General features: G+C 44.0%; 1 protein-coding gene across 2 annotated transcripts in view; it reads right to left on the bottom strand.

Moving 5' to 3' along the window:
* Positions 1 to 1,030: 1,030 nt before the first annotated feature.
* Positions 1,031 to 23,353, bottom strand: part of si:dkey-14d8.1 (uncharacterized) — a 77,233-nt gene continuing 54,910 nt past the window's right edge. The window contains exons 4-11 of one of the 2 annotated variants that reach the window (XM_070548993.1): positions 8,537 to 8,911; positions 8,199 to 8,401; positions 7,992 to 8,099; positions 7,776 to 7,868; positions 5,621 to 5,731; positions 5,380 to 5,497; positions 2,117 to 2,311; positions 1,031 to 1,975 (exon numbers count right to left, since the gene is read on the bottom strand). In XM_070548993.1, the coding sequence (XP_070405094.1) occupies positions 1,179 to 1,975; positions 2,117 to 2,311; positions 5,380 to 5,497; positions 5,621 to 5,731; positions 7,776 to 7,868; positions 7,992 to 8,099; positions 8,199 to 8,401; positions 8,537 to 8,911 (2,000 nt within the window). In that variant the 3' untranslated portion in view covers positions 1,031 to 1,178. The remainder of the gene's footprint in view (positions 1,976 to 2,116; positions 2,312 to 5,379; positions 5,498 to 5,620; positions 5,732 to 7,775; positions 7,869 to 7,991; positions 8,100 to 8,198; positions 8,402 to 8,536; positions 8,912 to 23,353) is intronic. The other variant, XR_011519658.1, reaches the window with a different exon arrangement.

A 23,353-nucleotide genomic window follows, 5' to 3' on the forward strand; every position in this document is an offset into this window, starting at 1 on the left:
TCAAGACCCTTTGAGGTGCCATTTGTAAAGATAAGTCAGTAATAATTTATCAGCAGTATACAATTTCCTAAGTCATATTTTACAATGTTATTCGTACATTTATGACTGTTAAAGTTCCAACTATTTAGTTAGCAAGCTAAATATTTCATTAAAAACTAAATAGACCTAAATGTTTAGGTTTTTAAACAATTATTTCATTCACTAAATAAATGTTTAATTTGGAGCTAAATATTTATTTTACAAATCAAATATTTAGTTCCAAATTAAAAAAAAAATTCAAAATAAGTATTTAGATCCCAGCTAAATATTTACTTTGCAAAATCAGTATTTATGTAGGTTTAGCCTCAAATAAATATTTCTGTGTGCCAAATATAAATAGACCGCAGGCCTAATTGCACCCAAGGGCCTGAGTTTGTGCTATACAGCTATAACCCAGTACGGACCAAACTAAACTGTGTATATCAACTGTAATGCAGGGGGAGGCTGTCTGCTTGTGTGAATTGATGTCTCCAGATTTAAGGGCTAGATCTTTTATTCCGCATCCGAGGAACGTTGTCAACTGGAATATGGGAGAGTCAAGCTTATAAGCTGTAGCTGTCAATTGTTATCTAACAAGCTGAAACTATTCAGGTATTTTTGTCAACACACGTTTTCTTTTATTTTCACACTTTACATCACGTACAATGACGAGGATTGTCAAGACATTGAGTCTTCTGTATTTATGTAAAATAACATTTACTTCCTTTCATTTCTCCAACCCCCATAAACCCCTACATGCCCAGCGATGGCAAGCTTGAAAAACAATTGACATAACACAACAGCGTCCAGGTCTTCTGGACTCAAAATGTACGTGTTGTTAAAACTACTATTTTTAGCACATTTTCAGGTCTGACGTGTTGCTACCAGACATTGTGTGAGCAGTCGGTTCGCACCCGATCGAGTCGTACATTCTGAGAACATGATTCGTGAGCTTTGCTCTGCAAGGAAGTCGTACAGTTTGAGACCGAGCTGAATGCTACCAGAGGAAGTCGTAGCGTCCGCTTGGCTTTATTGGTCTACCCCTACTGAAAGCAACAATTTTACAACCAGTCAATCTTTTTATTAACAAGTCACTTTATGCTTGAAACAAGTGCAAAGTTACACTTTTAGACTATGTGGTCAAAGTTTTTATAAAACAATCACGTTAATTGGTGAGTTTCAACATGCAGTTTAAAAGTGTCCTCCTGCCTGAAGATTCTACCGCACGTCAAGCACTGAAAAGACTTCTTGTGTGTGTGGATCATCAGGTGTCTCTTCTTGTCTCTCAAACTGTAGAAAGTCTTGGGACAAAGCGAGCACCTGTAAGGCTTCTCTCCGGTGTGTTGGCGAGTGTGACGTGTCAGTATGCACTTTGCGATGAAACCTTTCCCACATTGTTTACACTTGTAAGGCCTCTCGCCGGTGTGGGAGCGCATGTGCAGCCTCAACTCCCCGGAGGAGAGGAAAGCCTTCCCACACTCTGAACACAGATAGTTCTTCTCCCCTCGGTGCATGCGCATGTGTCTTGCCATTTGCTGGATGGAGGTCTTTCCACATATGTCACATTTATAGCGCCAATCCCCCGTGTGTGTGCGTGAGTGTGAATTTAGAGCAGTTGAAGTCCTGAAGCCCTTGCCGCAGGTGGAGCACAAAAACGGCGTCTCTCCAGTGTGATTCCGGTAGTGGATAGTCAGTTTTGATTTATTGAGATACTTTTTGTCACACTTATCACACTGATATGGAGGACCTTTGCTGTTAGAGGATGCTTCTTCCTTTGAAAATTCGCTGATTTTCAGTCCAGGGATTGTTGTTCCCCTCATCAGAGTGATATCATTCCTAAAGATGTTACCAGGTTTCTGGATCAGATGTGTCTGTCTGATGTGCTGAAGAAGATCTGACACTTTGCCAACAGTGTAGGAGCATTTAGAGCAGTAATGGAGCGTAGATGGACCAGAACCTGAAAGAAACAGAAATGACAAACATTTTTATTTTTGGTTATTTTGTCTCGTCCCCCCCCCCAATATGTGAAATAATTTAAATTAGTACAGCAAATATCTTTGTGAACACAGATTTGTAGGGAAATTAGCAGTTTTCATACCTTCACTTTGTTGATTTTTTCCATCATCCCTTCTCCCTGAATCGTCCACAACTGGTTCAGTCTGGTTTTCCTCAGATGATTCTTTATCTAAATCAAACCCCTCTTCATCACTGATTGGAGACTCTTCCTGGTTTGAACTGGGTTTGGGATGCAGGGACAGAAAGGGCAAAAACATATTCTGAGTTTGAGAGAAACCTGTGACAAAGAAAAAAGATAAACATCAGACCAAGATGTTAAAACTCAACTGGTGAAGAAAAGTAGCTTCAGGCGACAGGATTTGGAGTCTTATTTCCTGATATTTGGACATCTCGCTTCAGATTGGCTAACACTAACAGTTAGCTTCTACTAGTCGAGACAATCTCTGCGGTTTCCTGGACGCTAAACCAACAACAGCCTTCCCCGTCATGAGTCAAGATGGGTGAGTCCATGAATGTTAAAGGTGAAGTCTGTGAGAATTGAGTTAGATACATCCTGTTGGTCAAATCTGGTTACTGCAATCACTGACTATGTTTACATGCAGCCAATATCCGGGTTATGATCGGGTTAAGGTCGGTATTCGGGTTTCTGAGTTGATCAGAATAACCCGTTTACAAGCATAAATAGAAAGAGTTACCTCTAACTTGCATAACCCGATGTAAATGCGGACGTTGGGGTAGCGTCAGGATGTCTGGACTACCTCCAGACGCAATATGCGTCATTTCCGGTTCTTCTCGTTCCGGTATCCGTGAAAACAACATTTTTCCCAGTTTGGAAGAGATAGCCACCACGTTTGTTTGCGCTTTAGTTTCTTCGTCACTCCAAAAGTGTGGTGCTGTGCCGCGACTCGCCATGTTGCTCCCAACTTGTTGTTTACTTCCGGTGTCCTGGCGCATACAAGACGTCTCGCTACTCAAAAGACCAAGATTCCTTGTGAACAGAGCATGCGCAGAACACACGCTTAGATGGGGATATCCCGGTATGCGTTTACACGACCAAACATTCGGGTTAGAAAAGGGTTACCCCAGGTGTAGTAACCAGGTTTTTAAAAACCCGGTTAGGAGCATATCCGGGTTTCTAGCGGTGTTTACATGGACCTGCGGAACCGGGTTATTGTGAATATTCGGGTTTTAAAAGGGTTACTGGCTGCATGTAAACGCACTGACTCTCTCACTCCTGTTTTGTGAGTTTCATGGCTGTTAGGCATCAGCACCAGAAGATTAGAGATTACAAGACGAGTCATAATTTAAAAGGCATTACCCAAAATACCTCGGAAGTCACACCTTCAGTCAGATACTCAGAGAGGTTAACTCTTAATGCGAAGTGCAAATGTTATAACAGTTAAGTGCAGAAAAATATTAAACATTAATAATAATCTTATTATAATGTGAATGAGCATAGTGATAGATAAACTTGTTAAACCAACAAATAATGATCTGATGTAGTTTAAGATCTAAAATGAATCATTGCAGAAAAATGTTAATTTTAACACATCACTGATTAATGCACACATTATTCAAACACTTTGGGATTTAACAAGAGATGATCATATGACACTTATGCAATTATCACGTTTTAAAAAGTAATTTATGATTCAAGGAAGATGAACTTTATTCAGGGTGAAAGTGCAGAAGTCTCATCTTCTGCATGAGACCTTGAGCAAAGATAGTATGGCTCCCTTGTTTGGTTACAAGGTCTTGTGCAGTGCTTTCTTGTTTGGAGAACAGACAGATGGGGTGTTAGTGTGTGCAAATTAAAAAGTTAATTTCTGGTCAATTTGATGAAAACTTGACCTTTGGGTAAGCTACACACAGCAAATTGATAAGTTGACAAATACTAGGGATGTGTATTGATGAAATTCTGGCAATACGATACGAATCATGACACAAGGGAGACGATATGATATACTGCGATACATTCAGCCAGATGATATGAGATTAGTGCTTTTTTAGACTGAATTTATTGTAGTAAAATTCAATGAACAGTCCAAACTGATATGTAACATGTTTAAGATGAGGTATCTGAACCATAACAGGATTTATATTTCAATAATGGAAACACAACCCACTGCACACTGTTGCCAACTAGTGGTCAGGGTTTGAACTGCACCAAAAGAAAAAGGAAATACACAAATGTTTGCATATTGATTTTTCTAAAATTTCAACACACAGCTTTTGAATATCAATATAATATTGCAGGAAAAAATGTCACACTATACTGCCATATCAATATTTTCTTACATCCCTAATAAATACATTGTCATAGCTGGTGCTAGCACTTTCCCCTGCTGCACACAGGGGCATTCCTACCTGTGTGTTTACCACCCAGCTTCAGCTCTTCTGTGGTTGGGTCTGACCCAAGTTAGTACATTTAAGTCCTCCATCAGATTTGTGCCTGTTCTGGTGTCATTTTAAAGGATTTTATTTATTTATTAAACCATTACTAGATTAGCAGCAACAGAAATGCTACTAAAAACACACACTTATGTGAAGCTGGAAAAATTAGAATACGGCGCAAAATTACATTTATTTCAGTAATTTAACTAGACTGAGAGACCATTTAAAGGCTCAGGAACCTTTACATGTGTTTCTATTTGCAATTATAAATTTGTCTGATTGGGGTCTTGTTAAATACAACACAGTGACATTTTAATAGTCTAGGTGAGTGTAATGTTCCTGTTAGTAGTTCCTCCTGTTAAGTGCCCATTTATTTGAAATATTCAGTTTTATAACAAACATTTGGACATACATTTTATTATGTTACAGTCATTAGTCTTTTATATTTCAGTATTGTCGTAATTTATAGTACATTAAGCAAGTTTAATTAAGAGGGGAACCCATTTTTCATGCATTCTTTAATGAAAAAAAAGTAATGAAATAGTTGTTGTTCTTGGTAGTTAGTTACTTTGTTTGTGTGATTATCAGTGTGATTTTATTTTTAATGTCTACAATGACTTTGTTATTATTATTATTGTTATAATTGTAGTTTTTGTTCTATTATAATGTTCGAAATAAAGATTTCATTCATTCACCTTTATAATCTTGTAACTTGGTAAGTAACTGAGTTACATTTTGACAAAGTAATCAGTAACTATAACTAATTACTTTTAAAAAGTAACGTTCCCAGAACTTCTAAAAGAATACTCCCTTTAATTTTTTGTAAAACTAAAAGCCAAAATCTTTGTCGACTAAAACTAAGAAGGCAGCACAAAACAACAGTGCTTCAGAGACAATTATGTAAGCTCATTTAGGGAATATTTAGAAAAGTTTATAAAATGTTTTGCTTACATTTGTATTTAGTTTGTTTCTGGTGGAAGTCCAACAGCTCCTTTAGCTGTTCCCGCTCTAAAACCAGTTGTCCACATTCTTCCAAGACAGAGGGGGTGCTGCTGAGCCACTCAGCTGTCTGCAAATCACATTAGAAATGTTAAAAAGCCAAAAAGATTCAACCTATTTAGTAACAATAGCATTCAGCCATCTTTTTCAATAAAATGAAAATTACAATAATTAAACTACTTTTTTGATCCACCTGTTTTATGTCAGGGATGGGCAGCAGGCTGTCCAGTCTGGAGATGAATTTCCACACTAGTGATTGTAACGTGGCTTCATATTGTTGGCCGTAATGGATGGGGAAGACCTCCTGGAAGATATGAATAGGGAGCCAAAGTCACGCCCATCTATTCTGGACCATGGGTCTATGAGAAGATGTTATTTTCTGGTCTCATTTGATATGCAGTACCATGATTTTAATATTGGATGTCTGTGAATTTTAAAGACACATTTTGATGATAACTAAGTGCTCCTTTTTGACAGGCAGCAAAAGTTATTTTAGGGTTTGTGTGAAAAGACGTAGCAGACTACAAGTGACTGTCTCACCAAATTGATGTCATCGAACCAGCCACGAAGAGAAGGAGGAGGAGAAAGGCTCCGAGTTTAGAGAGCTTTGAATAATTTATTCAGGGCAAAAGAACCACTGAATATCTGGCCATGTGGTAAGTAGCAGCTACGTTGCAGGAGAAGCGATTGTACGGTGACGTCATATATGTGACGTGTGATTTGTAGTCATTTGATAATGAATCTCAACAAGCCAATAAACCTCAACCTACATGACATAGTAGAAACACATCATTACTCTTCATTTAAATTGAAACAATATGTGTGATTCAGGGCGTGAGGCAAAGCAGATTAGAGAATATCTTTTATAGCCCCATTGACTTCCATACAGTTTTTCTTTGCTCCGGGTCCAATCAGCTGACCAGACGGGGAGGAGACTTACCCCTTCTTCCCACCGGAGCCGCCAGCAGCACGTTAAGCCTGATTCATGCTTCTCCGTCTGCGTCAGTGCGGAGACACTCAACGTCCTTGCATGCCTGCCGGAGAGCTCCGCAAGTACGGACGGAGTCGAACTCTCTTTTCTAAACATCCGTCAGTCGAGACGGACAACGCAAGCTTGTGATTGGTCAGGACGCCGCTGTTGTTTACAGCGCCGCCATTGCGCCCTCAAAAACATAAAGAGAGCCGAGGATAACAAGCGGCAGACACGGAGCAGCTTGAAGAATACCTCGCGAAAAAAACTCTAAAAATATGAACGTTTAATTCCCCCGTGACTGGAGGAGTGAAAAGATGCGCAGCAAGCTTTTTATTTGTGGACGGAAATGACAGGAAACCTGGGTTTAGAGGTGGGGAGCGCATGAAGAGGTGGAGGAGAATGAGAGACAAATTTGTCTATTAAAAAGTCTCTTATATACAAAAAAACCCCCCACAATATAAACACACTATCTTAGACCGGATACATGACAGGATACCACAGAACAACGCTACGCCCTCTGTTGTCCTGGTGGGGAATTGCTTTGCAACATTCTCCAGGAGACGGAGAAGTATGAGAGCAAAACGCTTCCGTCAGTCCGTGCGTGTCTGTGCCTTGCAGAGCTGATGGAGAAGCATGAACCAGGCTTTACTGCAGCAGCACGTCTTGCTCGCGTAAGCTGCTGCTTGGCCCTTCCCATGAGACGTGAAGCAGCAGGGGAGCCGCTGTCACCGACATAGCACGAAGTCAATCATGTAACTTCGTCAGTAAACACAACAACAAGCAGGAGAAAATTACAACATGAATCCAAAAGGTTTGTGTTTTATGTTCTGTCCATTTTATAATTGCCAATATGGACCTGAAAAACAAAGGAGACCGCTAGCTAGGTGGTAACTTCTCACGGGGCCGCACAGTTTGTAACTTTTTTTGAAAGTAAAGCAACCGGAAGGCAGTACGTTTCTTTATTCTGAAAATCTTGAGAGCTTCGCTCCGTTTCCGCGTCCGATTTCCTGTCTTTCCTTCCCCAAAAATGTCGAACTTGACCCGTTTCAGAGGCGTCGCTCGTAGAAAAAAGAACCTGCGCGTAAGGGCCGTGACATGCTGCTCCTGAGATGCGGCCGACTCGCGCTGCTGACGGCTCCGGTGGAAAAGGTTCTGTTGACCACAGCGGTTCCTATCAGCAGCTATGACGTGCTGCTGCAGTAACGTGCTGCTGACGGCTCCGGTGGAAAAAGTTCTGTTGACCACAGCAGTTCCTATCAGCAGCTATGACGTGCTGCTGACAGCTCCGGTGGAAAGAAGGGGTTAGGCTCCCTTTACAGTTGCCAGGTTGACTTTCATGACAAAAAGAAAAGAAAACAGTTATTAAGAGTCTCACCGTGAAAAACCTCTCCCTTTCTTCTGGGTCCTGAAACAAAGTTTGAACAACCTCCACGAAGTTAGTTTTGGACTTCTCCAGCTCCTCAAAGTCCTACCGGAGTGAAAAACAAAGACAGGAGCAATGGAGGTAAAGAAAGAGCGAGTGCTTGAATGGGTGAATGAAAAAGATGCTGCAGGATGTTACAAAGGCTTAAAGCTGATATCCGAGACCGACCTCCTGATCACAGCCAGAGCTCATCTTCAGGTTTAAAATGACATCCAGATGGGGCTGGACGTGCAGCGGCGTGGCGGTGCTCTCACTACGACACAACTCCAGCACAAGCTGAAACGGACAGAAAGAGCTTCTTAACAAAGATTGCATAGTTTACCCAGTAAATCCTTTTGAAGTGATTGTTTAGGAGAATGAGATCCGGCCTCTTACCCTCGCTCTGAGTCTGAGCAGGAGCTGAACTCTTTCTCTGGCTGTGAGCAGCTCTGGAGCCAGCTCCGTCACCAGCACCACCAGCTCCTCCACTTTCCTATAATGAACCACATTACAACACTGGACCACCTGCCAGGCGAAGGCGGACATCAGGCGAAGGGTCGGAATCAGGAGGCACAAAGACGGGATGGACAAACGGTAACCTGGAAACGCAGCAAGAATTAATTCAGTACTTTTACACCTTTTCTTTGCATTTAGCTCATTTTGGATGTTCATCACAAAAACACAATGAAGCGGAAACAGCTAAAATGAAGTGATCTGATGTGGTTGTTTCGTACCTTCTGATGGTTCTGCTGAGTCAGGCTCTGATCTCCGCACAGATCCACACTCTGACTCAGTGACCATAGCTGCTGGTTTACCCACAGTCTTTGGTTTGGCACGACCGTAAACGTCATCCATCAGAGCAAACCAGCTGAGTTCTTTTGAGTCATTTTGCTCCCTAATTCTTTCATACTCCTGCTTAAGAAGCCTCACTTTTGTCTGGCATTGGTTAGCGGTCTTATCAAAGCCCTGAGTGGCGAGCTCTGAACTCAGCTGAGCGTACACGCTCTCATCCTCCTGACTGACTGCTAGGCGCTTCTGGACACACTCCTCTGCCCACCGCGTGAGCAGCACGTCCACTTCGTCTGACGTCCAAACAGCTTGTGAGAAATCTGCAGAACAGAAAGTGATTTTACCAATTAGAAGCATCTATAAAGTAAAAAGAATTGATCCAAGCACTAAAACATTTTTATTTGGTAGGGCCTAAAATTAAAATCTGATGTTAGCCCAGATCTGGACGAGCGGGGGAGTAGAGGGAGGTGGAGTGTACAGTGGAGAGTAGTCAGTAAAAGTGGCTCTCCCTTGCCCTGCATCCAACATGCCTCCATCTTAACGGCTAGGTTATCCAGAGTTATCTCTGTAGTTATGCTGCTATAGGCTTAGACTGCTGGAGGATATACTGACTACTTTCCACACTCGACTACTTTGTCTACAATTTCTCTCTAATTGCATTATCTCCTGCTATTTCAGCTGTTAACTTTATTTTTTATTTTTTTAGGCCCGAGCAGCGAAAGCGCTGCGAAGGCCTCTTGTTTTTGCTCTGTTTATTATTATTTAGGCCCGAGCAGCGAAAGCGCTGCGAAGGCCTCTTGTTTTTGCTCTGTTTATTATTATTTAGGCCCGAGCAGCGAAAGCGCTGCGAAGGCCTCTTGTTTTTGCTCTGTTTATTATTTTTTAGGCCCGAGCAGCGAAAGCGCTGCGAAGGCCTCTTGTTTTTGCTCTGATTATTATTATTTTTTGTTATTCCGTGCCCCCTTTGAACAGCTTTTTGGGGACCTTAACATACCCCAAAACTCACAATATTTTGCACACTTGTCAGGCCTGGTGAAAAATTTGATATTTTAAAGGTCCCAAAAAAATCGCAAAGAAAATGGCTGAACAGCGCCCCCTACAAAGTGAAAAAAACCCCTCTCCGTAAAGCTTAGTTTATAGTACAGTTATGAAATTTGGTACACTTGTAGTACTCAACAGTCCGCACAGAAAAGTCTCTTGCAACCATGGTCAATATCAAACAGGAAGTCGGCCATTTTGGGTTGAAATGGCGATTTTTTGCCGTTTTTGCCGTTTTTAGGGTCCGTTTCTGATTGGATTGCTCGATCATTTTTCGCACGATCGTCTCAAAAATTGTGTAAAATTGCTCAGAAGGGATGGGCGAACAAAATGAGATAAGGATTCTGAGTTTTCGTATATGTTGAAGGGGCGGAGCCAGGCCTCGAAGTTTGACTACTCGCCAAAAATATTTAAATTGCTATAACTTCATAACTGAATGGAATAGAGTTACCAAACTTTCTGTGGTCATTCGTCATCCACCCACAAAGTAAATTGAATGGTCGGATGATGACATCACACAAGCCCCGCCCCCTCAGGACCAAAAAGATCAAGTTTTACTGTGAAAGGTCCCAAATTGCCCCATTTCACTTAATCACCACAAATTTGTAGCTGGTAACTCAAGACAAGTGGGGGTTGCTTGGCGTCACTTTATGGGAGTTTTCGGCAGAGGGCGGGGCTGTGGCGGCGCGGCGAATTCAGGCGTACCGCCTTGGCCTTACGTTTGCCTCCCATTTCGTCATTTCCAAAGATATCGTCACGAAACTTCTTGTGAGTGATCCTAGTCCGGCCCCCCAAAAGATCTGATGTGAACATCTGGTGGGCGTGGCCTATTTTCTGAAATAGCGCCCCCTAGGACCATTAAAACTGTCAGCCCCAAGCCATGCTTTGACTGAGGATTACGAAATTTGGTACACTAATGTGGTGTCTCAGGACCTACAAAAAAGTCTCTTGAAGCCAAGTGCAAAGTCGCACAGGAAGTCGGCCATTTTGGTCCAAGTGCGCGATTTAGTGGTTTTCACACACGTTGTTTGGAGAGTGATACTCCGTCGCCCTTTTCACCAATCACTTTCAAACTTCTGCTATATAGTCTTAAGACAGAGAGGAAAAAATTCAACCGTCGGATTTTAAATAAGTATAAAGGTGTGGGCGTGGCTAAGCCTCAAACTTTGACCTTTCGCCACGCCACTCTTTTTTTCACAGCTCCTTATTGGACTCCTTTTACCCAATCACCAGGAATCTCTGGTAAATAGCAGCAGGCAAGTTGAGGTCACTTGGTCTCCAGTACTGGAAGGTTTTGCAAAAAGGCGGGGCTTTGGGAGCATGGCGAAATTCGCCATCACGCCATGGAAATACGTTTGCCTCTCATTTCTTCATTTATCGTGATATCACCTCGACCATTGTTGTGAGTGATCCTAGTCTGACCCCCAATAGAAAAGGTCAGCTTAAGTTTGTGGGCGTGGCCTATTTTCTGTATTAGCGCCCCCTAGGACCATTAAAACTGTCAGCCCCAAGCCATGCTTTGACTGAGGATTACGAAATTTGGTACACTAATGTGGTGTCTCAGGACCTACAAAAAAGTCTCTTGGAGCCAAGTGCAAAGTCGCACAGGAAGTCGGCCATTTTGGTCCAAGTGCGCGATTTAGTGGTTTTCACACACGTTGTTTGGAGAGTGATGCTCCGTCGCCCTTTTCACCAATCGCCTTCGAGCTTCTGCTATATACTCTTAAGACATAGAGGAAAAAATTCAACCGTCGGATTTTAAATAAGTATAAAGGTGTGGGCGTGGCTAAGCCTCAAACTTTGACCTTTCGCCACGCCACTCTTTTTTTCACAGCTCCCTATTGGACTCCTTTTACCCAATCACCAGGAATCTCTGGTAAATAGCAGCAGGCAAGTTGAGGTCACTTGGTCTCCAGTACTGGAAGGTTTTGAAAAAAGGCGGGGCTTTGGGAGCATGGCGAAATTCGCCATCACGCCATGGAAATACGTTTGCCTCTCATTTCTTCATTTATCGTGATATCACCTCGACCATTGTTGTGAGTGATCCTAGTCTGACCCCCAATAGAAAAGGTCAGCTTAAGTTTGTGGGCGTGGCCTATTTTCTGTATTAGCGCCCCCTAGGACCATTAAAACTGTCAGCCCCAAGCCATGCTTTGACTGAGGATTACAAAATTTTGTACACTAATGTGGTGTCTCAGGACCTACAAAAAAGTCTCTTGGAGCCAAGTGCAAAGTCGCACAGGAAGTCGGCCATTTTGGTCCAAGTGCGCGATTTAGTGGTTTTCACACACGTTGTTTGGAGAGTGATTGTCCGTCGCCCTTTTCACCAATCACCTTCAAGCTTCTGCTATATACTCTTAAGACATAGAGGAAAAAATTCAACCGTCGGATTTTAAATAAGTATAAAGGTGTGGGCGTGGCTAAGCCTCAAACTTTGACCTTTCGCCACGCCACTCTTTTTTTCACAGCTCCCTATTGGACTCCTTTTACCCAATCACCTGGAATATCTTGTAAATAGCAGCTGACAAGTTGAGGTCACTTGGTCTACAGTACTGGCAGGTTTTGAAAAAAGGCGGGGCTTTGGGAGCATGGCGAAATTCTCCATCACGCCATGGCAATACGTTTGCCTCTCATTTCTTCAATTATCGTGACATCGCCACAAAATGTCTGGTGAGTGATCCTAGTCTGACCCCCAATAGAAATGGGCATCTGAGATTTGTGGGCGTGGCCTATATTCTGAAATAGCGCCCCCTAGGACCATTAAAACTGTCAGCCCCAAGACAAGGTTTGACTGAGGATTACGAAAATTGGTACACTCATGTAGGGTCTCCGGACCTACAAAAAAGTATCTTGGAGCCAAGCGCAATTTCGCACAGGAGGTCGGCCATTTTGGTCCAAGTTCTCGATTTAGTGGTTTTCGCACACGTTGTTTGGACATTGATGGCCCGTTGCCCTTTACATCGATCACCTTCAAACTTATGCTATGTACTTTTAAGTCAAAGGGGAAAAAGTCAACCGTCGGATTTTAAATAAGTATAAAGGTGTGGGCGTGGCTAAGCCTCAAACTTTGACCTTTCGCCATGACATTACTTGAAATAATAACTCCCATGTGCATGATCAGATCTAATTCAAACTTTGTCTGTGTGATCACTGACCACATCTCAAGACAACGACAATGTGGACAGCTGACATCACCTAAGCCCCGCCCCCTGACAACAGGAAGTCTATTGTTTTATGGTGAAATGCCCATTTTTGTCCCCTCTAATTTAGTGAAAATGACACTCAGGTCATACAGTGTCTTCATGATGTTTTAAAGACCATTCAGATCTGATAGCTTTCCAGAAAGGGAGGGGCTTTGATGCCATGGTGAATGCTGGCGTGACGCCATGACCTTACATTTGACTGTAACTTCCACAAACGGCCTCCGATTTGCCCGAAACTGAATATGGCAATGAACAATCATGCCCTTTAGCCAATGAGGCACAAACGGTTGGTGAATGTTATATAATGTCACCAAAGCTGACCTCAATGGGACTTTTCTGTAGTTGGTCACAGCGCCACCTAGATAACGTTATCCTTCGATAACTTTAAAAAGCATGGTCAGAATAGCATTAAAGTTGGTCACTGTCATCACACCACCAGTGTGGTAAAGATAGAGGATTCCCTAGTGGTGAGACATAAAATATAATGGTGGGCTCAAAGGGGATGCTGAGTCAGGGTGAGTTGCGGACAAGGTGGCCGTTAGCAGTTTCTGGTGTTGGGGTGGTCGACGTTTGTGTTCTGCGGACGTGCCCTGGTGCCCCGGGCTGCCGGCCAGGCAGGAGCGGTGCAGAGCTGCGAGGGCCGAACGACGCTGCTTGCAGCTTTAATTAGGCCCGAGCAGCGAAAGCGCTGCGAAGGCCTCTTGTTTTTGCTCTGATTATTAGGCCCGAGCAGTGAAGCTGCGAAGGCCTATTGTATCTGCTCCGTTTATTATTACGCTTTCTTTCTTTCTTTTTTCTTCCGCGTCTTTGACTGGCCTTTAGGGGGTCTTAGCATATCCAAAAAGTCACCAAATTCTGGCCCAATATTGAAAGTGCGTGAAATTTACGTATTTCACTGGCAATGTGAAAGTTCATAAAAGAATGGCTGAACAGCGCCCCCTAGAAAGTGAAAAATACCCCTCTCCATAAAGCTTAGTTTATCGTACAGTTATGAAATTTGGTACACTTGTAGAACTCAACAATACGCACAGAAAAGCCTCTTGCATCCATGGTCAATATCAAACAGGAAGTCGGCCATTTTGGACTAAAGTGGCCATTTTGACCCTGTTTCGGCCATTTCTTGGGTCTATATTTGGTTGAACAGTTTGGTCATTTTTCGCACGATCGTCTCAAAAATAGTGTGCGATCGAACAGAAGCGACGGACGATTAAAATGAGACAATAAAATTGACTTTTCGTAAATACTGAAGGGGCGGGACCAGGCCTCAAAGTTCGAGCACTCGCCAAAAAAATTCAAATTGCTATAATTTCATAAATGAAAGAATTACAGTTAAAGTAACTTTCTATGGACAATCATCATCGCCCCCCGAAGACAAATGAATGGTCAATTGATGATGTCACATAAGCCCCGCCCCTTCAGGACTTAAAAGGTCAAGTTTTACTGGGAAATTTTCCAAAATTTGCCCTTTCAAATAATCATCCCAAATTTGTATCAGGTAACTGAAGACAAGTTGGGGTTGCTTGGCGTCACTTTATGGGAGTTTTCTGCAGAAGGCGGGGCTGTGGCGGCGCGGCGAACTCAGGCGTACCACTTAGGCCTTACGTTTGCCTCCCATTTCGTCATTTCTAGAGATATCGCCACGAAACTTCTTGTGAGTGATGCTAGTCCGGCCCCCCAAAAAATCTGATGTGACATTCCGGTGGGCGTGGTCTATTTGTTGAAATAGCGCCCCCTAGGACCATTAAAACTGACAGCCCCAAGCCATGCTTTGACTGAGGATTACGAAATGTGGTACACTAATGTAGTGTCTCAGGACCTACAAAAAAGTCTCTTGGAGCCAAGTGCAAAGTCGCACAGGAAGTCGGCCATTTTGGTCCAAGTGCGTGATTTAGTGGTTTTCGCACACGTTGTTTGGAGAGTGATGCTCCGTCGCCCTTTTCACCAATCGCCTTCACACTTCTGCTATATACTCTTAAGACATAGATGAAAAAATTCAACCGTCGGATTTTAAATAAGTATAAAGGTGTGGGCGTGGCTAAGCCTCAAACTCTGACTTGTCGCCACGCCACTCTTTTTTTCACAGTTCCCTATTGGACTCCTTTTGTCCAATCACCACCAAACAGTGGCAAATAACAGCAGACAAGTTGAGGTCACTAGGTCTATAGTACTGGCAGGTTTCGAATAAAGGCGGGGCTTTGGGAGCATGGCGAAATTCGCCATCACGCCATGGAAATACGTTTGTCTCTCATTTCTTCAATCATTGTGACATTGCCACACAATTTCTGATGAGTGATCCTACTCTGACCCCTAATATAATTGGACAGCTGAAGTTTGTGGGCGTGGCCTATTTTCCAAAACAGTGCCCCCTAGGACCATTAAAACAGTCAGCCCCAAGCCATGCTTTGACTGAGGATCACAAAATTTGGCACACTAATGTAGTGTCTCAGGACCTACAAAAAAGTCTCTTGGAGCCAAGCGCAATGTCGCACAGGAGGTCGGCCATTTTGGTGCAATTACTCAATTAAGTGGTTTTCGCACACGTTATAAGGAGAATGATATCTCCTCGCCCTTTCCACCGATCACCTTCAAACTCCTGCTATATACTCTTAAGACATAGAGGAAAAAATTCAACCGTCGGATTTTAAATAAGTATAAAGGTATGGGCGTGGCTAAGCCTCAAACTTTGACCAGTCGCCATTACTTTATTTGACTTAATAACTCCCATGTGCATGATCAGATCAATTTCATACTTTGTCTGTGTGATCACTGACCACATCTGAAGACAGTGACAATGTGGACAGCTGACATCACCTAAGCCCCGCCCCCTGACTAAAGGAAGTCTATTGTTTTATGGTGAACTGCCCATATTTGTCCCCTCTAATTTAGTCAAGATGACACTAAGGTCATGCACTGTCTTCATGATGTTGTAATGACCATTCAGATCTGATAGCTTTTCAGAAAGTGAGGGGCTTTGATGCCATGGCGATTTCTGGCGTGACGCTGTGACCTTACGTTTGACTGTAACTTCCACAAACAGCCTCCGATTTGCCCGAGACTGAACATCACATCACCAGTGTGGTAAAGATAGAGTATCTCCTAGGGGTGAGACATGTAATGGTGGGCTCAGAAGGGATGCTGAGTCAGGGTGAGGTGTGGACGAGGAGGCCTTTCACGGTTTCCGGTGTTGGGGTGGCTGACTTTCTGTTCCGACAGGCATGCCCTGATGCCCTCGGCTGCCGGCCAGGATGGAGAAGCGCGGAGCCGGGTTTGGAGAGCGTCGGGGATGGAGCGGAGGGGGTGCTGAAGGAGGGCGAGCAGCTTCGCTGCGAGGGCCGAACGACGCTGCTTGCAGCTTTAATTATTAGGCCCGAGCAGCGAAAGCGCTGCGAAGGCCTCTTGTTTTTGCTCTGATTATTATTAGGCCCGAGCAGCGAAAGCGCTGCGAAGGCCTCTTGTTTTTGCTCTGATTATTATTATTTTTTGTTATTCCGTGCCCCCTTTGAACAGCTTTTTGGGGACCTTAACATACCCCAAAACTCACAATATTTTGCACACTTGTCAGGCCTGGTGAAAAATTTGATATTTTAAAGGTCCCGAAAAAATCGCAAAGAAAATGGCTGAACAGCGCCCCCTACAAAGTGAAAAAAAACCCTCTCCATAAAGCTTAGTTTATCGTACAGTTATGAAATTTGGTACACTTGTAGTACTCAACAGTCCGCACAGAAAAGTCTCTTGCAACCATGGTCAATATCAAACAGGAAGTCGGCCATTTTGGGTTGAAATGGCGATTTTTTGCCGTTTTTGCCGTTTTTAGGGTCCGTTTCTGATTGGATTGCTCGATCATTTTTCGCACGATCGTCTCAAAAATTGTGTAAAATTGCTCAGAAGGGATGGGCGAACAAAATGAGATAAGGATTCTGAGTTTTCGTATATGTTGAAGGGGCGGAGCCAGGCCTCGAAGTTTGACTACTCGCCAAAAATATTTAAATTGCTATAACTTCATAACTGAATGGAATAGAGTTACCAAACTTTCTGTGGTCATTCGTCATCCACCCACAAAGTAAATTGAATGGTCGGATGATGACATCACACAAGCCCCGCCCCCTCAGGACCAAAAAGATCAAGTTTTACTGTGAAAGGTCCCAAATTGCCCCATTTCACTTAATCACCACAAATTTGTAGCTGGTAACTCAAGACAAGTGGGGGTTGCTTGGCGTCACTTTATGGGAGTTTTCGGCAGAGGGCGGGGCTGTGGCGGCGCGGCGAATTCAGGCGTACCGCCTTGGCCTTACGTTTGCCTCCCATTTCGTCATTTCCAAAGATATCGTCACGAAACTTCTTGTGAGTGATCCTAGTCCGGCCCATCAAAAGATCTGATGTGAACATCCGGTGGGCGTGGCCTATTTTCTGAAATAGCGCCCCCTAGGACCATTAAAACTGTCAGCCCCAAGCCATGCTTTGACTGAGGATTACGAAATATGGTACACTAATGTGCTGTCTCAGGACCTACAAAAAAGTCTCTTGGAGCCAAGTGCAAAGTCGCACAGGAAGTCGGCCATTTTGGTCCAAGTACGCGATTTAGTGGTTTTCGCACACGTTGTTTGGAGAGTGATGCTCCGTCGCCCTTTTCACCATTCTCCTTCAAACTTCTGCTATGTACTCGTAAGACATAGGGAAAAAAATTCAACCGTCGGATTTTTCAAAAGTTGAAAGGTGTGGGCGTGGCTAAGCCTCAAACTTTGACCTGCCGCCACGCCACTCTTTTTTTCACAGCTCCCTACTGGACTCCTTTTACCCAATCACCAGGATTCTGTGGGAAACAGCAGTAGACAACTTGAGGTTACTTGGTCTCCAGTACTGGCAGGTTTTGAAAAAAGGCGGGGCTTTGGGAGCATGGCGAAAATCGCCATCACGCCATGGAAATACGTTTGCCTCTCATTTCTTCAGTTATCGTGATATCGCTCCGACACTTCTGGTGAGTGATCCTAGTCTGACCCCCAAGAGAAGTAGACAGCTGAAGTTTGTGGGCGTGGCCTATTCTCTTAAATAGCGCCCCCTAGGTCCATTTAAACTAATAGCCCCAAGCCAAGCTTTGACTGAGGATTGCGAAATTTGGTACACTAATGTGGTGTCTCAGGACCTACAAAAAAGTCTCTTGGAGCCAAGTGCAAAGTCGCACAGGAAGTCGGCCATTTTGGTCCAAGTACGCGATTTAGTGGTTTTCGCACACGTTGTTTGGAGAGTGATGCTCCGTCGCCCTTTTCACCAATCTCCTTCAAACTTCTGCTATATACTCTTAAGACATAGGGGAAAAAATTCAACCGTCGGATTTTTCAAAAGTTGAAAGGTGTGGGCGTGGCTAAGCCTCAAACTTTGACCTGTCGCCACGCCACTCTTTTTTTCACAGCTCCCTACTGGACTCCTTTTACCCAATCACCAGGATTCTGTGGGAAACAGCAGTAGACAACTTGAGGTTACTTAGTCTCCAGTACTGGCAGGTTTTGAAAAAAGGCGGGGCTTTGGGAGCATGGCGAAAATCGCCATCACGCCATGGAAATACGTTTGCCTCTCATTTCTTCAGTTATCGTGATATCGCTACGAAACTTCTGGTGAGTGATCCTAGTCTGACCCCCAAGAGAAATAGACAGCTGAAGTTTGTGGGCGTGGCCTATTCTCTTAAATAGCGCCCCCTAGGACCATTTAAACTAATAGCCCCAAGCCATGCTTTGACTGAGGATTACGAAATTTGGTACACTAATGTGGTGTCTCAGGACCTACAAAAAAGTCTCTTGGAGCCAGGACAAAGTCGCACAGGAAGTCGGCCATTTTGGTCCAAGTACGCGATTTAGTGGTTTTCGCACACGTTGTTTGGAGAGTGATGCTCTGTCGCCCTTTTCACCAATCACTTTCAAACTTCTGCTGTATACTCATACGACGTAGGGGAAAAAATTCAACCGTCGGATTTTTCAAAAGTTGAAAGGTGTGGGCGTGGCTAAGCCTCAAACTTTGACCTTTCGCCATTACTTTACTTGACTTAATAACTCCCATGTGCATGATCAGATCTTTTTCAAACTTTGTCTGTGTGATCATTGACCATATCTGTAAAAAATGACAATGTGGACAGCTGACATCACCTAAGCCCCGCCCCCTGACTACAGGAAGTCTATTTTTTATTCTGAAATACCCATATTTGTCCCCTCTAATTTAGTGAACATGACACTAAGGTCATACACTGTCTTCATGATGTTGTAATGACCATTCAGATCTGATTGCTTTCCAGAAAGGGAGGGGCTTTTATGCCATGGCGAATTCTGGCGTAACGCCGTAACCTTACAATTCAATTTAATGGTGAGCTCAGAGGGGATGCTGAGTCAGGGTGAGGTGCGGACTAGGAAGCCATTTGCAGATTCTGGCGTCGGGGTGGTTGACGATTCTGTTCTGCCAGACGTGCCCTGGTGCCCCGGGCTGCTGGCCAGGCCGGAGCGGCGCAGAGCTGCGAGGGCCGAACGACGCTGCTTGCAGCTTTAATTAGGCCCGAGCAGTGAAGCTGCGAAGGCCTATTGTATCTGCTCCGTTTCTTCTTATTATTATTCTTTTTTCTTCCGCGTCTTTGAATGGCCTTTAGGGGGTCTTAGCATATCCAAAAAGTCACCAAATTCTGGCCCAATATAGAAAGTGCGTGAAATTTACGTATTTCACTGGCGATGTGAAAGTTCGTCAAAAAGTGACTGAACAGCGCCCCCTAGAAAGTGAAAAATACCCCTCTCCATAAAGCTTAGTTTATCGTACAGTTATGAAATTTGGTATACTTGTAGTACTCAACAGTCCGCACAGAAAAGTCTCTTGCAACCATGGTCAATATCAAACAGGAAGTCGGCCATTTTGGAGTAAAGTGGCCATTTTGACCCCGTTTTGGCCATTTCTAGGGTCTATATTTGGTTGAACAGTTTGGTCATTTTTCGCACCATCGTCTCAAAAATTGTGCGAGATCGAACAGAATCGATGGACGATTCAAATGAGACAATAAAATTGACTTTTCGTAAATACTGAAGGGGCGGGGCCAGGCCTCAAAGTTCGAACACTCGCCAAAAAAATTCAAATTGCTATAATTTCATAAATGAAAGAATTACGGTTAAAGAAATGTTCTGTGGACAATTGTCATCGCCCTCCGAAGACAAATGAATGGTCGATTGATGATGTCACATAAGCCCCGCCCCCTCAGGACTTAAAAGGTCAAGTTTTACTGGGAAATTTTCCAAAATTCGCCCTTTCCAATAATCACCCCAAATTTGTAGCGGGTAACTGAAGACAAGTTGGGGTTGCTTGGCTTCACTTTATGGGAGTTTTCTGCAGAAGGCGGGGCTGTGGCGGCGCGGCGAATTCAGGCGTACCACTTAGGCCTTACGTTTGCCTCCCATTTCGTCATTTCTAGAGATATCGCCACGAAGCTTCTTGTGAGTGATCCTAGTCTGGCCCCCCAAAAGATCTGATGTGAAATTCCGGTGGGCGTGGTCTATTTTCTGAAATAGCGCCCCCTAGGACCATTAAAACTGACAGCCCCAAGCCATGCTTTGACTGAGGATTACGAAATTTGGTACACTAATGTGGTGTCTCAGGACCTACAAAAAAGTCTCTTGGAGCCAAGTGCATTGTCGCACAGGAAGTCGGCCATTTTGGTCCAAGTGCGCAATTTAGTGGTTTTCGCACACGTTGTTTGGAGAGTGATGCTCCGTCGCCCTTTTCACCAATTGCCTTCACACTTCGGCTACATACTCTTAACACATAGATGAAAAAATTCAACCGTCGGATTTTAAATAAGTATAAAGGTGTGGGCGTGGCTAAGCCTCAAACTTTGACCTGTCGCCACGCCACTCTTTTTTTTCACAGCTCCCTATTGGACTCCTTTTAACCAATCACCACCAAACAGTGGCGAATAGCAGCAGACAAGTTGAGGTCACTTGGTCTATAGTACTGGCAGGTTTCGAATAAAGGCGGGGCTTTGGAAGAATGGCGAAATTCGCCATCACGACATGGAAATACGTTTGTCTCTCATTTCTTCAGTCATTGTGACATCGCCATACAAGTTCTGATGAGTGATCCTACTCTGACCCCTAATAGAATTGGACAGCTGAAGTTTGTGGGCGTGGCCTATTTTCTGAAACAGCGCCCCCTAGGACCATTAAAACAGTCAGCCCCAAGCCATGCTTTGACTGAGGATCACAAAATTTGGCACACTAATGTAGTGTACCAGGACCTACAAAAAAGTCTCTTGGAGCCAAGCACAATGTCGCACAGGAGGTCGGCCATTTTGGTCCAAGTACTCAATTTAGTGGTTTTCGCACACGTTATTAGGAGAATGATATCTCCTCGCCCTTTCCACCGATCACCTTCAAACCTCTGCTATATACTCTTAAGACATAGAGGAAAAAATTCAACCGTCGGATTTTAAATAAGTATAAAGGTGTGGGCGTGGCTAAGCCTCAAACTTTGACCAGTCGCCATTACCTTATTTGACTTAACAACTCCCATGTGCATGATCAGATCAATTTCATACTTTGTCTGTGTGATCACTGACCACATCTGAAGACAGTGACAATGTGGACAGCTGACATCACCTAAGCCCCGCCCCCTGACTACAGGAAGTCAACTGTTTTATGGTGAAATGCCCATATTTGTTCCCTCTAATTTAGTCAAGATGACACTAAGGTCATGCACTGTCTTCATGATGTTGTAATGACCATTCAGATCTGATAGCTTTTCAGAAAGGCAGGGGCTTTGATGCCATGGCGATTTCTGACGTGACACTGTGACCTTACGTTTGACTGTAACTTCCACAAACAGCCTCCGACTTGCCCGAGACTGAACATCGCATCACCAGTGTGGTAAAGATAGAGTATCTCCTAGTGGTGAGACGTGTAATGGTGGGCTCAGAGGGGATGCTGAGTCAGGGTAAGGTGTGGACGAGGAGGCCGTTCACGGTTTCTGGTGTCGGGGTGGTTGACTTTCTGTTCCGCCAGACGTTCCCTGGTGCCCCCGGCTGCCGGCCAGGACGGAGAAGCGCGGAGCTGGGTTTGGAGAGCGTCGGGGATGGAGCGGAGGGGGTGCGGAAGGAGGGCGAGCAGCTTCGCTGCGAGGGCCGAACGACGCTGCTTGCAGCTTTAATTAGGCCCGAGCAGCGAAAGCGCTGCGAAGGCCTCTTGTTTTTGCTCTGATTATTATTATTTTTTGTTATTCCGTGCCCCCTTTGAACAGCTTTTTGGGGACCTTAACATACCCCAAAACTCACAATATTTTGCACACTTGTCAGGCCTGGTGAAAAATTTGATATTTTAAAGGTCCCAAAAAAATCGCAAAGAAAATGGCTGAACAGCGCCCCCTACAAAGTGAAAAAAACCCCTCTCCATAAAGCTTAGTTTATCGTACAGTTATGAAATTTGGTACACTTGTAGTACTCAACAGTCCGCACAGAAAAGTCTCTTGCAACCATGGTCAATATCAAACAGGAAGTCGGCCATTTTGGGTTGAAATGGCGATTTTTTGCCGTTTTTGCCGTTTTTAGGGTCCGTTTCTGATTGGATTGCTCGATCATTTTTCGCACGATCGTCTCAAAAATTGTGTAAAATTGCTCAGAAGGGATGGGCGAACAAAATGAGATAAGGATTCTGAGTTTTCGTATATGTTGAAGGGGCGGAGCCAGGCCTCGAAGTTTGACTACTCGCCAAAAATATTTAAATTGCTATAACTTCATAACTGAATGGAATAGAGTTACCAAACTTTCTGTGGTCATTCGTCATCCACCCACAAAGTAAATTGAAAGGTCGGATGATGACATCACACAAGCCCCGCCCCCTCAGGACCAAAAAGATCAAGTTTTACTGTGAAAGGTCCCAAATTGCCCCATTTCACTTAATCACCACAAATTTGTAGCTGGTAACTCAAGACAAGTGGGGGTTGCTTGGCGTCACTTTATGGGAGTTTTCGGCAGAGGGCGGGGCTGTGGTGGCGCGGCGAATTCAGGCGTACCGCCTTGGCCTTACGTTTGCCTCCCATTTCGTCATTTCCAAAGATATCGTCACGAAACTTCTTGTGAGTGATCCTAGTCCGGCCCCCCAAAAGATCTGATGTGAACATCTGGTGGGCGTGGCCTATTTTCTGAAATAGCGCCCCCTAGGACCATTAAAACTATTAGCCCCAAGCCATGCTTTGACTGAGGATTACGAAATTTGGTACACTAATGTGGTGTCTCAGGACCTACAAAAAAGTCTCTTGGAGTCAAGTTCAAAGTCGCACAGGAAGTCGGCCATTTTGGATCAAGTACGCGATTTAGTGGTTTTCGCACACGTTGTTTGGAGAGTGATGCTCCGTCGCCCTTTTCACCAATCTCCTTCAAACTTCTGCTATATACCCTTAAGACATAGGGGAAAAAATTCAACCGTCGGATTTTTCAAAAGTTGAAAGGTGTGGGCGTGGCTAAGCCTCAAACTTTGACCTGTCGCCACGCTACTCTTTTTTTCACAGCTC

Source organism: Nothobranchius furzeri, chromosome 1, assembly GCF_043380555.1.
Source record: "Nothobranchius furzeri strain GRZ-AD chromosome 1, NfurGRZ-RIMD1, whole genome shotgun sequence".
Taxonomy (NCBI): domain Eukaryota; kingdom Metazoa; phylum Chordata; class Actinopteri; order Cyprinodontiformes; family Nothobranchiidae; genus Nothobranchius; species Nothobranchius furzeri.